We start from the raw sequence: 17158 nt of genomic DNA, 5'->3' as shown, positions 1-17158 counted from the left end.
TTCCTAACACATTTGGCGGTCTGTTGAAAGAGGCCAAAAACTTGCAAATGACAGGGTTACTGAAAATACTCACTTTTTCTCCTTTTTTCATCTATTTTGCGGCAGGCTCATAAAATTCTAACACATGACATTGGGCCCACTTATCAACTTGAAAAGTATTCACTCATCATTGCAGCATTTCCCTGTGTGCAGATATGAGTGTAAATATGCCCATTTTAGAAATGCCAAGGCTGGGCGCTGTACTATTCCTAATCTTCATCAACGATCTCTCAGACTCTAAAAAAAATCCTCCTTATCTTTTTCCTGATGACCCCACACTCCTGATGGCAGCAGCTGTTTCCTTCTCTGCAAACCATGATAGAATAGGAACACTTGGAATATGTCTATCAATCCTGAGAAATCCCACAAACTCACTGCCACTCTCTGAAAGGACCATCTGGCAAACCCTCCCGTCTCCTTTTTTTCACAATTTTATGGAAGAAGTTCAGTCACTCAAACTTTTGGGTGTCACGATGATCTTTCTTGGGCAAACCACACTCCTAAATTAGCCTCCGAAGCCAGTCGCCGACTGGGCATCCTCCGTCATGCAAAGTTCTTCCTTGGTACACCTGAATTCTTATCCACCGACTGGTACAAGGCCTTTTGAAGGAGTACTGCTTTCTTTTGGCTGGTGCCCCTGCCTCACATGTTGCTGCGCTTGATGCTGTGGAAATGGAGGCCTCCAAGATTATTGGAACCTCCTGTGATGAAGCTGAGTCGATGGGCTTTTCACTTTCAAATCAGAGACAGGTGGGTGGTCTCTCTGTCTTCCACCACCTCCTTTCTGGTCTTTCACCCTCTGCTCTTTCTAAGCTTTGTCCCTCCTCCTCCTCCCCCCAGGTTTCTGCATGATGCACAAAGTCGACCTACAGTCCCTCCTGGTGAAACTCCCAAAATCCAGAATCACTGCTTCCCTCCCCTCATTGGTTCCTCTTTTCTCCTGATTGTGGAATAAACTTCCACATTCTCTTCAATCTCATTTGTATCTCCAGGTTTTCAATACAGCTATTCACCACCACCTCAGATCATCCCCCATCCAAAACGATGATCTTCTCCACCCCATTAACTCTCCAAAGCCCACCTCTTTCCAACTTTCCTGTTTTCCTTCCTGATAGTTTACTTCAGTATTCATCTTCTCCACCCCATGTCCTCCCCTCATCCTCATTCTTCCTCACATCCCTCATCTTTGAAGTGTCTCTCCATTTTCTCCCTCAACCCTTCTGTTGTGTGTTTCCCCCTCTTCTTCTGCGGTTCTTTTGTTCTGTTGCTTCCTGATCCGTTCTCTGTTCTAGCTCATTTAACGAGCCTCGACTCTTTGCAGGAGATATTTAAAAAAAAAACACTTTTACTCGTCGACTTACAGGTGAGTTCCTGTCACGTGATTTCATGTTTGATCTTCGTTGCTCAAATTGAGTAGGTTGTTTACCCCTCACAGTCCTTTCAATGTATACTCTTAAAGCCTTCTTGTCGTATTTCGGAATTGATTAATTGTTATCAATATTATTTTTTGTAACTTACTGCAGTTGACTGTCATTTTTATCTTCAACTGATCAAAGATTTATCATCAGCCAACTTTTATCCTTGTGGCATGTCCAATTTCACAGGATTCCAAGGCTGCCATTAATCTGCTCAACCACTATGAACTGAGACCGGGCCGCCCACTCGGTGTTTGTGTCAGCATTGACAACTGCCGTCTTTTCATCGGAGGACTACCCCGGGTGCATGAACCCACAAAACCACTGAACCGTTTGTTTGATGGGTTGTTGTACGTTTCGCTCTCCAAAATCACTGCAATGCTCATTTCCGCCTCACTATGCAGGATATAAGTCAAGAGGAACTCTTAGAGGAGTTAAAGAAGGTGACAAGTGGCGTAAAAGATGCGATTGTTTGTCCAGGCGTGGGGATGACACCTGCGAATCGCAACCGTGGCTTTGCTTTTGTGCAGTACGATTCCCACCGATCAGCACTATTGGCACGCAGAAAGTTACAGCCTGGTGTGTGGAAGTTCTATCGAAGCTGCTGTCTCCATCACATGAAGTTTTATAAGTGTTGAGTAATATGGGGTTTTTACTTTTTTGTTTTTTAAGATAACATGGAGAGACATTTCTTAGGCCAGACAGGTGCTCCCCTCTCTTTAGATTTCATGACCCAAGGTTTTACAATTCTTGACACTGTCAGTTATATTATTTATCAGCTGCAATTGTTTCACTGTTTTTCGTGACACCTGACTTTTCTTCTTCCCCAAAAAGGATCCTTTCATCTCTGGGGACGCCCAATACAGGTCGACTGGGCCAGCCCAGAGAGGGAGGTTAACCCAGTGGTGTCTGATGTGCGAACCTTAAATGTGAAGAACTTGTCACCTGCAACGTCGGATCAAGCGCTTCGCTCAGCGCTCGAGAGAGCTATTCTCAATGGGGCAGGAGGTGATCGCACACATGCCGGGGCAATCGGCAAGATCACAAGGATCGGCAACCTTGCAGTCGTGGACTTCAAACGACGAGATGATGCTCTGCGGGCACAAAATTCACTCCATCGTGCATGGCTAGACGGAGTACAGGTAGGCCGTTCGTTCCCTGGAACAAGACAACTGTCATGATATGCACAGGTGCTTGTCCATGAAGTTCACTTCCTTATTGTTTGTGCAGGTATTGTTTGTTTTTGAAGGTGTATGTACCAGGGTCCGACAGTACTCTCCAACAATGAACATAAGTCAATAACCATTCTTTTATGGGAACTCCTGCAAGAGGAGAAACATTATTACAGATACGATTTCAAATGAGTGTGTTGCGGATTCGCGCCCGCCGGCGTGCGAACGGCCACGTAACTCGAATCGCGGCACGTCGCCCACCGGACGGACAATCCAGTCGTGACCCTCTCGGACTAACGCCGGGAACCAGTCACGGGTGGACCTTTCGGTGTCACCGCGATCGTGCCAATCGGCCCCCGCGTGGGATAGGGTTGCTCGCCAAATTCGACCTACCTAAGTACCCACACGGAGGGTAGACCGGGCGATCGCACCTCGCCGCAGGTCGACTTCGGACACGGGCCACTTAAGCGACCCGTTCCGTACTATCGGGATAACCGAGCGGTGTTATTCGTCGGCCTCGACGGTTCGATTAATTATCGGGCGTCTTAGCCCACGACCAACCCTTTACGTGAAGCAAGATGGGGATTCAATGAAAGAAATGACTAAGCGAAGCGGGAAAACAGTTCAACAATAAGCACATTTATTTCGCGATGAACGGAAAGCACACATATACAATTCCACCAAAAGCACATGTAAAAGAAGAAGACAATGCAATATTACACAAAAAGCAAATGCAACAATGCAGATCTATCCGACTACCGGGCACACGGCAACACTTATACAATTTTACTTCACAGACGGCGCCGACAACACATATTCCCAAAGCAAAAGAAAAGAGAACCACCCTCCAGGATGAGGGGGGTAGGCGGGCCTGGGGCCGAGATCGTGTCGGGCCTACCCGTCTGATGATGAGACGCGGAGCGGCGGTGGTGCCTCAACTCCGCGGGTCTCGAGGACAGTGTCTGGTAGGGGGTGGGAAAAGGGCCCCCCTTTGTCGCACTATCTCAGCGTGGGGGGAAACAGGAGGGGGTTGCTGATGCTCGGGGAAAGGAGGATATAACCCTGTCTCGGGTCCCGCGGCGAGCGTCCCCTCCTCCACCTCGGTCGCGTTGCTGGCCTCTCCCTGTGCCGCTCCCGGCACCGACGCGAGCACCCCCTCGTCCGCCTTCGCCGCCGTCACCTCTCCACAGCTCCGTCCTCTTCACTCCGACTAGTACCACTTCTTTCCAGCTCCACCGACGACTCTCTTGAATTCCGCACACTCCACTCTCAACTTCCAACTCAACTCTTACTCAACTTCCAACTGAACTCAACTTCCCATTGGCCCGAGGAAAAGTGGGCGTGAATGCTTTTTGATCCATGAATTTGCATATAGCGACCGCCCTCCAACGCCCTGGAGGCGGGGCCAAATCGCCCCTCGCTCACCGATTGGACGGAACAAAAGTGGGCGTGAGTCGTTTTTGATCCGTTTTTCTGCGGAAAGTCCGTGATGTTTTTGAACACGCTGCTCGGTGCGCGCCCCGCACGAGTCCAGCATCGGTGCCCACGAGTGGCGCGAGATGACGGTGATGCGATGGTGGCGAGTTGTGACGGTAAAGGTCGTGGCGGTTGTGGTGAAGCGGCGTTGTGGTTGGTGGTTGTTGTTGTGATGGCCGCGTTGTGGTTGGTGGTTGTTGTGTGATGGCTGTTGAGACGTGGTTGGTGGTGGTAATGATGGCGGCTGGTCCAAAATAAAGATAGTAAAAGAAAAACGGCTATCCTGAAGAGTCGCAGCCCGCATGAATGACATTTATTCCCTCTAGACAACGGGTTTGGGCCTAACTACACATATACTTACCGAGATATCTCACCTAAGGGACCTGAATGGTGGTTTGTGAATTTCGTCAACCACAACAAGTGGTTTGGTGGTGAAGTGAATAAAGCCTTGTTGCATTGTCCTCACTTGCTGTGGATTTGATTCCCGGAAGTGAGCTCTGGATTGCTGTGGAAGTGACGATCAGTGTCATGGTTTGTGGAAATAGTTGAGTGGCCCATTCTGAATTCACAAAGCCGAGTTGTTCCTGGATGCTCTCAGACAATTCTGACTGAATATGGCCACTCCAGTGAAATTAAGCTCATTTGATTTGGTTTTGTTGTGGTGTGGAATTCCAGGTGGACGTGAGTTTGGCCAGATCTGCATTCTCCCAACATGCAGCTGATGGTGGTGAAGTTATGAACGATCGTGACACACACAGGGATCCTGGAGAGCCTCAAACATATTCCAGAATGGTGGACCACGTGATGCCTCGTAGTTTAACGAACAAGTCACAAGCAAGACTGGACAGTGTAAGCGGTGCTGCTGGAGCTTCACGGCGCTTGGGTGTGGATTTGGGTGAAGCATTCTGGCGAAACCCGAATACCGAAGAGACGGCTTTGTCATATCAAGAAATCGACTTGGCAGGCGCACGTACGGCCATAATGCGCTTGGAGCTGTGGTGTGCTCATCGTGGTGTCCCTCCTCCCTCATACTCACCTTTTAGCTCACCAGGTTCTCCCGGACAGCAGCTATACGGATACATGGTGAGGCTGCCAAATATTTCTGCTCGACATTGCATAATACTTGTTACTCAGTGATTTACGACTTTGTGCAGTGTTTGAGCTCCTTTTCAACAACGGACCCCTCACTGGTTTTGCTTTTCGCAGGTATACATGAATGGCTTCCCTGGAGGAATTTTCGCTCCAGATGAGGTTTGCTCAGTGCTTGATGGAGCGAAAGAACTTGCCGCACAGAACGTTTTAAACAAACTTGGTAATATCAAGTAAAATATTCGTTCAAATGTTTGCCATTTGTGTTAAAGAAATTGAGTTTTCCTTTGCTGTTGAAAACATCCCAGGCAAAAATTCCTTTCTGTCATAATTATCCGCAGACTACTGCAGTATGACCTGCGACCAACTACAGTATATGAGAGTAAAACTCTCATATACTATAATTCTAACTAAAGCATTTTTGCCTGCGATAGCCCCATCGAAGAGCAAGGTGACAGAATAAAAAGGCAACATACTAGTCGTGGGGGCGACAGTTAGACACAAAAAGCAAGTGAATAAACAAACAGGCAGAGAGAGGCGGAGAAGAGAAACAACGAGGTTTTATTTTGAGTCATTATTGATGATTCATTACAAATGAGACAGGTTCTCCACTCAGCCTTTGTAGGAGTACAATTTGTATTCTTACAAGGACATGTTTCTTCAATGCAGAAATAACACTAAAGCATTCTGAGTGTTTTTCAAGCTCGAATACTGGACAGGAGCAAAATAGACAAGAAAAAGAGCAATCAGAGATTGCAGACCCTCTCCAGGACTTGTTTTGTGTGGTGTTTGTGTACTGGTGTGTTACATAATTAATCAGAGACTAATTAGAACTGCCACTTTATAACTGCTGGTTGTGATGACCGGGTAACAAGACGTCCTGCTTTGACGCAACCCCGCTTTGATCGGACACCTGTTCCTGACCCATGACGTTTTAAAATTATTATTATTCAATTGAATTTGGTCGTCAGGAGGAACAAGCAAAGATGCAAGGATGCAAGCAAAGATGAAGTCATCAGGAGGAACATGGATGGAATTCACGTTTCAGCTGCGACTCTACCCTCAAACCCATCCAATTACAGCCTAGTCAACCTTATTCAAAAAAAAAAATACAAACATAAAATACAAAAAAATAACCCAGATCAAATTTTTAAAATAATTCTGGCTGCCAGACCATCAGCTGCCGATCAAGTTTAAATTTAAAACCTGTATTCCCCATCACCACCAGATCATCAATGTGAAGTTTCAGGTCGATTGATTAAGCGGTTGCAGAGAAAACTTTATTATAATTATTTTTTAATCCAATCTGGCTGACAAACCATGTCACCTTTCAATTATTCCTGAACAAACTTGTTCACCCAAGATTTGGGGAACATTTGTGTGAAGTCTCCCTCTATCTGTCCAGCCGTTCTGGAGAAGAGGATTTTTTTATAGGTTTTCAGGTGAATTCAATGTGGCTGCCAAACCATGACTTATGACGTAATATGTGTAAACCTTTTGTTCCTCATGGATAGGTGGCCATACGTGTAAAGATTTGCCGCAATCTGTTCAGCCACTTTCGAGAAGAAGATTTTTGAAGATTTTGTTTTTTAAACAATATGGCTGCCAAATTACGTGACTGATGATCATCCAATTTTTTTTTTTTTAGACCACTTTATCCCGAGATGAGGGGGAAGAGCATCACCTGTGGTCAAGTGATTCTCGTCCTGCTTAAAGGGGAATTGCGTTCCTCCAAGCTCGTCCCTCGGTGCACTGCAGTGAGAGCGGAGGGTGGTGGGTTCTTGACAGAGGAGTCCCTGTGCAGGAGAACGAAAGTCCTCCTTTCAGTACCTGTGTGGGATGACGAAAGTCTGAGTCTTCAGTTCCTTGGTGCTTCCAGTCTTGCTCTATGGATGTGAGACATGGACTCTGACTAGGGATCTGAGACAGAGACTTAGTTCCTTTGGTACCAGGTCTCTTCGGAGAATCCATGGCTATTGCTGGTCGGACTTGGTGTCCAATGAGCGGTTGCTGAGAGAAACTCATGAGCTTTGCTACCTGCATAGTCCGTGAGCATCAACTGCGGCTGTATGGACATGTGGAGGAGGCAAATGGGCTGACCACGTGCCTCGTGGTTGCGACAGGTTGATCGGTATCTCAAGGAGATGGGGATGGGCCAGGCATCTACCTGGGGGATGGCCAGACAGAGGTCCCTGGAGTACTGGCAGAAAGCGGACGCAGCGATGCGCTGCTCAAGCGCATGCTCCCACACCTGACCTGTGTTTGCGAAACGACGTAAAAAGGCGTGTTGTAAACCGGGGTAATGCTATGTGTATATACATATTTATATATGTACATTTATGAGGTGTGTTGTGGTATCCTGGTTTATTTGAATCAGGCAGGTATCCTCTCTGGACATTGCAGGTCAGTTGGTAAACCTCGTGTATCAAAAGCCTTGAATACCTTGACTTACATCAGTTTGTGACAATTTCTGTTCATGTTGTCCCGACCGAATACAATTATATCCCTGCACCCTCTCCCTCCAGGAATAAATAACCAACAGAACATGACCTCAGCCCCAGCTCCCGCTTACCAGGCCATCCCCACGTATTCCAGTGCCTCCATCCGAGGGTACCCTCGTCACCCTTTCTCTGTTGCATACCACCCTGCGATGTTCCGTCCTTCCTTCCACGTGCCAGGCCAGGGTATATTCATGCCGCAATGGTGCATGTCAGGATAAATGAGACATTGTATTCCTTGTGTGCCTCCTCGTTCAAACTGAAATTGCGAGTGTCATCACCAAGCAAATTCAGTTCTGTTAATGAATCAGCAGCTCTGGTCTGTCTCAATAATAAATAAAAAATTGTTGTTTTGTTGTTCTTCATCTCCAGTTTAAATAATGTTTCATTGAAAGTGTTATTTCACCATTTATATTTCATCTCAAGTTTAAAAAATGTTTAATTGAAAGTGTTATTTCACCATTTATATGATGCTCAACTTTATATAGCGAAGGAACTCGTGTTTTTGATTTTTTGCAAGGTTATATTTCATCTTTTGAACTGCCTGCGCATGCGTTTTGCCTTGCATTATGACACGAGACACAACCTGCTGCTGAACTCCCATCTTTTCACCTTTCAAAATGTGTTTTGCCATTATTGTGTTTCACATTTTTTCATACATATTGTTACATGGTTTCATTTCAATTGTGCTCCGCCACATTGTTTCATCACGTTCCGTGCTTGTAACCCATCCTTGAAGAGTTTATTTTTTTTTAATTAAAGGAAAATAACTTTGTTTCACATCAAATAAATCTCTGTCTGTTGAAGTCCTCACATCACAGGTGTTTTTGAATACAGTTCAGATCAAATACATCCCAAAGGATTTGAATCAAAGAGAACTTGATGGATAAACAAATTGCACATGTTTTGTTGGCTGATGGAACTTTGGATAGGAATGATAATAGGAAATACTTTTTCCAAAAACAAAAAAACCCCAAAAACATTCTACAGTCCGACGTGTTCTCAGCTTTTGGAATAAATTGTTCGTTGTTATCCTTTTCGTCGATTCACCATTTTGATACACTTCCGGTCATGCTATCGACATGACTTCCACAAATTAACATCACGACCCTGTTCTAATGTTGTAACCCAAATTTGGTGGCATTCTGACGGGTGGGTCAAAAGAAGAAGATGTTGGAAGGGATTTGTGCAACCGCCTTCGAGAGACAACAAAAAAAATCGACTTCCTTCAAGAGAAGAATTCTTCTACAGAAGAATCCTTAAGCAAAATCAACCAACCACTGGACATGGGGGCAGAGGTTATCACGACTTCGTTCAAAGCTTCTTATTCTCCAGCTGATGCTCCAGAATTGGGCTGAAATTCCACCGAACCAATCTGAAAAAGAAGGAGCATCGTTCAAGTTAAGGAACACGGAGGGTCATGTGATCATAACATCATTAGTATACATTCATGAACAAGCGCATTCCCTCATACCGTAATCAAAATTTTAACAACTGCCTTTCAAAGTACAAACTCCAAATAAAATGTCTGTCTGAACCATTAACATTGACCACCACAAGTGGACAAACACCTGTGCTTGGAGAACTGAAGATCCCCCAAGGTGATGGCAATGTCAATGGGCAAGTTGGGAGGGACATTTTTACTGAACAAACAAAATTGCATGTTTCCTCAAACGCCAAAAATGGATTATAGAGACGCTTGAGCGTACAACGCATGAAGGGCACGGACATTCAGATAAATCTGTACTTATGTGAATGAAAAGGACATCAGGAGGAAGAGACAAACAGCATGACATTTGCACCTGGAATTCAAGCTTCGGGAACTGCACGCTCAGGTGAGAACACCAAACAGGTAAATGCAAAACTTGAACCAAAGCAAAGAAACCTTGTTCATTGTTCCTCAGACCTATTGAATGATCCAGGAGTGGGAGTTGGTCGCCATGACCGTCTTAGTACACAGCTGCTTCAACAGGAGGAGTTTTGAGGTGCTTGGATAATCCACATAATTGAAGGTACATCCACTGGGCTTCCAGCTGAACAGAACAGTCAAACCATTTGGATTCAGGCCTTCCTGATCAACATGACCTTAACATTCATCATAATCATCTTCACTGGAGGATAATTTGCATAATATTTTAAATGGTTCATTTCAAATAGTTTTTCATCAATGTACTTCCTCACACATCTGGAACATGTGAAACAATCATAACAAGCATTGTTATTTGAATACGACCACGCATGTTGAGGTTGTTCACCTCCACGTCCCAATGCGTAATGAGCTGGAGACTTTTGTCCCTTGGAGAGGGAGTGACAGAAGAGAGAAGTTAACACCAGGATTGGCTCTTTTCCTCCCACCATCCAGCACTCCCCTTTTGGCGATTCTGGACTTGGACATTTATCCACTGAGCAGCGAACTCGATTCCGATACACAGTCATCACAAGTTTACATCACATTTTGCATGCATTGGTTTGTCTTTTACTCTTCCTCGGCCGTGGTGGGGTTTTATTGTTGTTGTTGTTGTTGTTGTTGTGGGGGAGAGCGGGGGGAATGGAGCCGAGACTTGTGAAACAGAAAAAAATGGGAAACACCAACAGCAGAGCAGAAGTGAGGATGAGATCAAAGGGAGGGGGCACGTGGAGTGAATAAAGGAGCAAGGCGAAAGCAGGGATGAAACAGAAAAGGAACAGACCAACTACCAAAGGAAAAAAGGGGTGAGGGGAGCAAACACGGAGAAGGAGAGTGCTTGGGATTGGGGTCATTCAGGTGAGAGCCTGCGGTGAGAGAGTGAGAGACCCAAAGACAGCCTCACCGTGGGAGATGTCAATGATGAGAAATGCCTTGGCTTCCACAGCGTGAAGTCGAGAAATATGAGAGGCAGCAGCACCAGCCCGAGGGGAGAGCAGTACGCCATCAGGCTGCGGACGAAAGCTGTTCGGGTTAGGGGGTTAGGGTTAGGGTGAGGACGACGCCAACAGCTTTGAATGTGGTCAGCAGCTCAGGTGGGCCGAGGAAGGATTTTGCATGACGGAGGATTCCCAGTTGGCGACTGGGTTTGGAGCCCAGCATGGAAATGTGGCTTTCCCAGGAAAGATCTTGGCAGGCAGTGAGACCCAGAAGCTTGAATGAAAGGACTTCTTCCAGAGGATTGTTGAGAAAGTAGATGGGGTGGGGGGGGGGGTTCCAGACGGTTCTTTCAGAGAGACAGTGAGAGTGTGAGATTTATCAGGAGTGAAAATCATGTTTCAAGTGTTGGACCAGGTTGTGATTTTATCCAGATCCGCAAAGAGCGAAGAAGCTGCTGCTTGCCAGTCTGAGGGATGACTGCTGATGACTCTACCCTCTGCCGTTCCATCGAAGAGATAGAGGATTTTCCAGAGAGTCGGAGAGATCATTGATTAGAACCAGAAAAAGAACAGGGCCCAGAACACTGGATTGAGAAACTCCAGCCTGGACAGGAAGAGGGGACGAGAGAACTCCACTGAGGGCCGCACGTTGGCTGCGACAGGAGAGGAAGTCTGCGAGCCATGAGTGGAGATGGTGTTGGACACCATCGGAAGAGAGTTTGTTGAGCAGGACAGGGTGCCAAACCGTGTCAAAAGCACGCAAGATGTCTTGGGATATGGCTCTGATTTCATGACTGGCATTGAGGACCTCCATCCATTGTTGGGAGAGCAGAGGCAGAATATCCAGGGTAGAGTGACCTGGTCTGAAACCAAATTGATGTTCGGAAATCAAGCTATTGGAGAAAAGGAAGGATTTACTGTCTGAAGCGATGATGGATTCTATAACATTGCTGATGATTGGGAGAAGGCTGATTGGTCTGTAGTTGCAGGGATCTGTTTTTGCACCTTTTTATTCAGAGCGGGAATGTTTGCTGATTTCCAAGCAGATGGCAGATGACCTTGAGCAAATGAGAGGGTGAGTCGAACAGAGAGAGGGCGAGCAAGAGCAAAGGAGCAGGTGGCCAGGTGTATCCGCAACGACGAGGACTAAAAGAAAGGATTATTTAAATTACCACCGAAAAACCATTTAATACCTCAATATAATTAATACATTTATACTTTAATGACTTCACCACTCCCTCACTTTCTTTTCATATCCTGAGCTCAGTTATTCCTTCGTTTATTCAGATCTTGTACCTTACTTATTTTTATTATTATTTTGATGATAACACAAGATTCTAACACAATTGCATTTATTTATTATTATGATTATGATTACACAAGATTCAAACACAATTCCATTTATTTCTTATTATGATTACAATTACACAAGATTTAAACACAAGATTTACAGACAACAAAACCAGTAAACTGAGCATTGAGCGACTGATACATTTCAATAATAAGTGTTTGGAAGTCAATGACATGGAGGAGATGGGACCAGAAGCATCATAATATGTAATGGAATATGGAGATGTTGGACAGACAGAGAGAAAGATCGATCGATAGACAGAAGGTATTGTTGCGAATTCGTGCCCGCCGGCGTGCGCTCGGCCACGTGACTCGAATCGCGGCACGTCGCCCACCGGATGGACAATTCAGTCGTGACCCTCCGGGAACTATCGCCCGGAGCCAGTCACGGGTGGGCCTTTCGACCTCACCACAATCGTGCCAATCGGCACCGGCGTAGGATAGGGTTGTTCGCCAAACTCGACCTACCTAAGTACCCATGCGGATGGTGAACCGGGCGATCGTACCTCGCCGCAGGTCGACTCCGGACACGAGCCGCTTGGGTGGCCCGTTCCGTACGATCGGGATAACCGAGCGGTGTTATCGTCGGCCTCGACGGTTCCGATTAATTACCGGGCGTATTAAGCCCACGACGAACCCTTTACATGGAGCAAGATGGAGATTCAAACGAAGGAAAGGACGCAGCGAGACGGGGAACAATTCAACATAATGCACATTTATTACCCAGCCCACGAAAAGCACACATATACAGTCAAACAGTCAGAATGCACATATATCAATTTAAAACAAAAACAACAATGCAGAGCTACGGCCGAATACGTGAACACACGACAACACTTATACAGTTTTACTTCACAGACGGCGCCGACACACATTTACTCAAAAGCAAAGAAAAGAAGCCACCCTCATAGGCAAGGGGGCAGACGGGCCTGTAGGCCAATATTTGCGCGGGACCTGCAGGAGTGGCCAGGTCCGCGAGACCGGGGGAAGTCCTACCCGCGTCCTCGTGACGAGCCGCAGATGTGGCTGCCCGGCGGTGCCCCGACTTCGTGCTCCTTTGCGGGTTTCGTTCGCACCGCTTGGAGTGGGGTGGGAACGGGGCCCCATTTTTGCACTATCTCAGCGCGAGGGAAAGGGGGAAATTGTTGATGCCCTGGGGGAGGAGAAGGGCTGGCTGGCTTGGGTCCCAAGACGAGCGATCCCACTGCGACCTCGTCGCCGACCGCCGTCTTCCCTGCCTTGGACCCGAGCTCCTTGGCCTAATCCCACAATTCTCCTCAGCCGACTGCAGAAACCACCTCGACGCCTTCGCCTCCCGACTCCACTCCGCTCTCCAACCCGACTTGACTGCCTTTCTGCCTTGCGCCCGCCGTTTTATAGGCCGGCAGGAGAAAACAGTATGCAAATTCCCGGATCAGGATCACCTCAGGGTCGGAGCCACGCTCGCTGATTGGACGGAGGAAAAGGGGCGTGAATCTCCCCTGATCCTAGAATTTGCATATTTCGATTTCACACGGACGTGCCTGGAGGCGGGGCCAAGCCGCTCCGCGCTTGCTGATTGGACGGATCAGAAGTGGGCGTGCAGCATTCCTGATCCGAATTCTCCCTCAGAAAGGCCACTATTTGCACTCGCGGCTCGGTGCGTATTGCTTGAACGAGCCCAAGACAGCCCGACGCTCAGTGATCACAGGTGATGCGGGAATGGGCGTAGAAGGAGAGAGGTGAGGGTGGTGGAGGGTTTTTGGTGGTGGTTTGATGGTAATGGCGGTTCAAAATAAAGATAGAACAGAAAAACGGCTATCTCAAAGCGTCGCAGCCCGAATGAATCACAAATACCCTCGAAACAACGGGTTTGGGGCGAACTACATATGTACTTAGAGTTATCTCACCTACGGGCCCTTCATGGTGTAATGCGAATTTCCACAGCCGTAACACTACCCCCTCCCCTTTTTACAGACTCATCCCAAGTCGTCAAATTCTCGTGTGCCATCATGTGTAGTTCTCCCCGAGTACGTTTTACCTTCGGATCCCTGAGTGCGACATTCATGGTATTCGTGTCCCCAAAATAAATAACCTGAAGGCTGAGTAACTAACTAAACAAACCCACTCATACGGACGACTTAAATAAAATTGCCGGCGCCAGACAGACATGCCGGGGGCGCACTCATATGTACAGTACATCTTACTTACAAGTTTTACACTAAACCATGGCCCAGGATCAATGGACTCTGCAAAAAGAAAGCAGTTCGCAGGGAGCCAGGCTGCTCGCATGCAGTCTCTGGCTCATGCAATGCAGGTGGCAGGGAACGCGGCCGGCTGCTCACACGCAGTCCTAGGCCTCGCCCTTTTAAATTGAACCCAGTGAACAACGGCGCATGGGCTGCGCAAATGCAGTCTCCTTGTGCGGCTGCCAACAGGGCAGTCCCTGCAGCACGCGCGATGATCTGACGCAGCAAACAACGTTGCACGGGCCGCCAATGCGGTCCCGTGATGCGGCTGCCTACAGGGCAGTCCCTGCAGCTTGCAAACTGTTGCTTGATGATCCTGGCGCACATGGCAATGAACAAGGGAGGCAAAGCAAAATTGAACGGGGCAAACACAGATTCGAGGGCAGCCGGCATGGATGGCAAAAGCAGGCAAACACAGCCGGCAGATGAACTGGCCGGCACAGGCCTTGCAGTAAAAACAGCCGGCAGATGAACTGGCCGGCACAGGCCTTGAAGCACAGCAGCTGCAGACTATCCGGCCGGCACAGGCCTTGCAGCACACAACAGCTGCCGATGAAGTGGGCCGGCCTTTGCCTTGCAGTGTAGATTGGTGGAGCGAATGCAGTGGTGCTGGCCACTCGGAAGGCGGGTCGGACCTACCCTACGGTCTCCCTCCCAACCTATCGCCTTTGCCTGTCACTGTCCATACCCACTCCCTTAATTTGTCAAACCCAATTTAGCCCCAATTAATTTTTTTTTTTTAATTTCCTTTTATTCCTCCCCACTATAATTCGTCCCCTAACCCCCTTTATCGTCCTTGTTCGGCTAACCTATCTCGTCACCTAGCCTACTCCCAACCCCTACGTTCCCTTCCCGGAGGGGAACAAGGGAGAGCTAGCGTCCTGTGTCGAGGCCCAACGAAGCCTCAGGATGGCCTCCCCAGACTTCAGCGATCTAACCTAAAGTGGGTCCAGCGGCCCACAACGAGAGCAAAGGGATGGATGGTGCGGAGGGGTACATCTCCTAATCTACCCTAACCATTATCTCTTTAACTACCCCGGGGCTTTCAACAAGTGCCTCTCGCTTAAACTATTGGTTCTATCAACCCAGATTCCCGTCGCCTGTGTTGGTGTCCTTACAATTTCGGGCCTCGCCCCCCAATTTTCTTCCCATGCCCTCACACGATTTCATGGCTGGGACGCATGGCTCCCTTGGCAGGCACGACCCTCTGCCGATTCTCCAGCTATGGCACCCCGGGCACTACACTGCCTCCGAGCCTACCAGATCCCTAAACACCGGGGAGTGCCCCCCATGGCAACTCCCCTGAAACGCTCACGTGCCAGGCTGGCTTCCTGGGCCCCTTTCCGAGGGTCACCCGTGCCCACAACACTGCCCACGTGGCTAACGGCGCCTCAGGCCCCTGCACCATGCGGGCGCACCCGTGCCCACTACGCTATCCCGGCCCCCCCATGGGCCCTTGGCCTACCGCGGCCGACTAGCCCGGTACCCAGGGTACCCACTCAGCGATACTCACCTTTCGCAGCCACGCTCCCAGCCCGCCAACAGGGCTCCTGCACCCCTCCAAATAAGTTTCGAGCCCACACTCCCACCAACAACAAAACGACCTCCATTTTGTCAATTTAACTAACCCACGAACTCACTTTACACTGACCCCGGGGTTCCTTGGGCGGGAATCACTCCTCCCCCCAATCAGTCATCGCACCATGCATTCCAAGTTCGCTCCACTCACACAGACCCGCTGGCCTCACTCACTCAACATGACTCCACACAACTCACCAACTCTTCAACACGCACACCGCTGAACTCTGCCATCCTTCTCACTACATCCCCAAACTAGAACGGGCACTCATAGAGCGCATACCTTCGCCGCCACTACTTTTTTGTTCTTGGTATGAGTGTGGCGAACTGGTTTCATATGAATGGTCTCATGACAAAAACCACATACAGTATCAATAATGTCATGACCCCCCCCCCGACTTTCGGGGGCTACGGACTAAACAACAATCAACTCACGTCGTTTTGGCGAGTCTTCACTCGCAAGCTCGGTGAATACAACGTTTCAACAAGAGAAGGTAATCTCGTTTGATGCTGGTTTCATGCAAATCGAATAAGAATTGACTGAGTTATGCCGAAAACCGCATATTTTTCAAGGGCGTGACCCCCCCCCCGACATTTTACCCCAACCGGTGACATGTGTTATGACGTCATTGTGTCACAAGATTGGGCATTAAATTCTGAACATTTTGGTGCTGGGTTCATGTAAAGCGGACAAGAATTGACCGCGTTATGACAAAAAACGCATATTTTTCAAGGTCGTGACCCCCCCTGACCTTTGACCCCTCACCGGCAACAAGAGTATGGGCGTCATTGTGTCATATTGCATATCACAAGATGAGGCGTTGAATTCTGAACATTTTGGCGTTAGTTGCATGCAAATTGAAGAAAAATTGACCGTCTTATCGTAAAAAGACGATTTTGACCTTTTCGTGAACTTGACCTTGACCTTTGACCCGAACGATCCCAAAATCTAATGAAATGCTTCCTGGCTAATAACCAATCATCCCACTAAATTTCATGCAATTCGGTTTAATACTTTTTGAGTTATACGAATCACAAGATTACAAATAAATAAATAAATAAATAAATAAATAAATAAATAAATAAATAAATACACGCCGACCAAAACATAACCTTTCGCAGAATGCGAAGGAAACTACCTCGTGCTCCCACGTCGTCCCTTACACCACAGCACGTTCCTTTTAACACTACGTAGCTAAGCTACGTCCCCTCTACACATTCACTGTCTGTCACTGTCCCCAAATCCTTATTTGCAGGGGGGGATCTCATCCCTCCCTACTGGGCTCGTGAACTCGTTGCAAGGCTCTGCGAGCCCTGCGCCTCTGCGGGAGCGGCTGTTCCAGCACCGACTCCTCCGATGGGGTGATGGTGAGTCTGGGGGATGGGATGAATGGGGTGATGGTGGGTCTGGGGGATGGGGTGAATGGGGTGATTGTTGGTCTGGGGGATGAGGTGAATGGCGTGATGGT

At 47.9% G+C, this 17158-nt stretch overlaps 2 protein-coding genes across 10 annotated transcripts in view; one reads left to right on the top strand and one right to left on the bottom strand.

The window, feature by feature from the left end:
- Positions 1–231: 231 nt before the first annotated feature.
- On the top strand, positions 232–8502 carry LOC147006789 (putative RNA-binding protein 46). Of its 7 annotated transcripts, none has more exons than XR_015054620.1 (6): positions 232–2033; positions 2289–2596; positions 4778–5185; positions 5309–5414; positions 6840–7490; positions 7717–7851. XR_015054620.1 is itself a non-coding variant. In XM_085867968.1 (6 exons), exons 2-6 carry the CDS (start codon positions 1943–1945, stop codon positions 7908–7910), a joined length of 1107 nt encoding a protein of 368 aa, XP_085724094.1. In that variant the 5' UTR covers positions 232–1757; positions 1935–1942; the 3' UTR covers positions 7911–8502. The 7 variants fall into 7 exon arrangements, 6 of the variants coding, with proteins under 6 accessions (XP_085724094.1, XP_085724093.1, XP_085724092.1 ...); XM_085867968.1 differs by lacking the exon at positions 6840–7490 and having other exon boundaries at positions 232–1757; positions 1935–2033; positions 7717–8502; XM_085867967.1 differs by lacking the exon at positions 6840–7490 and having other exon boundaries at positions 232–1757; positions 1859–2033; positions 7717–8502.
- A 154-nt stretch (positions 8503–8656) lies between these two features.
- LOC147006787 (uncharacterized) overlaps positions 8657–17158 on the bottom strand; it is a 47797-nt gene continuing 39295 nt past the window's right edge. For 2 of the 3 annotated variants that reach the window (XR_015054622.1, XM_085867974.1), the window contains 2 exons: positions 9596–9722; positions 8657–9064 (listed from right to left, as the gene is read on the bottom strand). Coding sequence is in view for 2 of the 3 variants with exons in the window: in XM_085867974.1 (XP_085724100.1) it covers positions 9639–9722 (84 nt within the window). In the remaining variant the exon portion in view is untranslated. The remainder of the gene's footprint in view (positions 9065–9595; positions 9723–17158) is intronic. The other variant, XM_085867975.1, reaches the window with a different exon arrangement.

This window comes from Eptatretus burgeri, unplaced genomic scaffold (genome assembly GCF_056783735.1).
Source record: "Eptatretus burgeri isolate ZD-2024b unplaced genomic scaffold, Ebu_testis_v1 Ebu_testis_scaffold_3154, whole genome shotgun sequence".
NCBI lineage: Eukaryota > Metazoa > Chordata > Myxini > Myxiniformes > Myxinidae > Eptatretus > Eptatretus burgeri.
Note: the sequence above shows the minus strand (reverse complement) of the source record. Positions and strands in the feature narration are given on the sequence as shown.

Coding starts and splice junctions, on each gene's coding strand:
- LOC147006789 (XM_085867965.1), top strand. CDS start 1,853: ATGCAGGATATAAGTCAAGAGGAACTCTTAGAGGAGTTAAAGAAGGTG. Junction 2,034..2,288: donor ACGCAGAAAGTTACAGCCTG/GTGTGTGGAAGT, acceptor TTCCCCAAAAAG/GATCCTTTCATCTCTGGGGA. Junction 5,415..7,716: donor GAACGTTTTAAACAAACTTG/GTAATATCAAGT, acceptor CTCTCCCTCCAG/GAATAAATAACCAACAGAAC.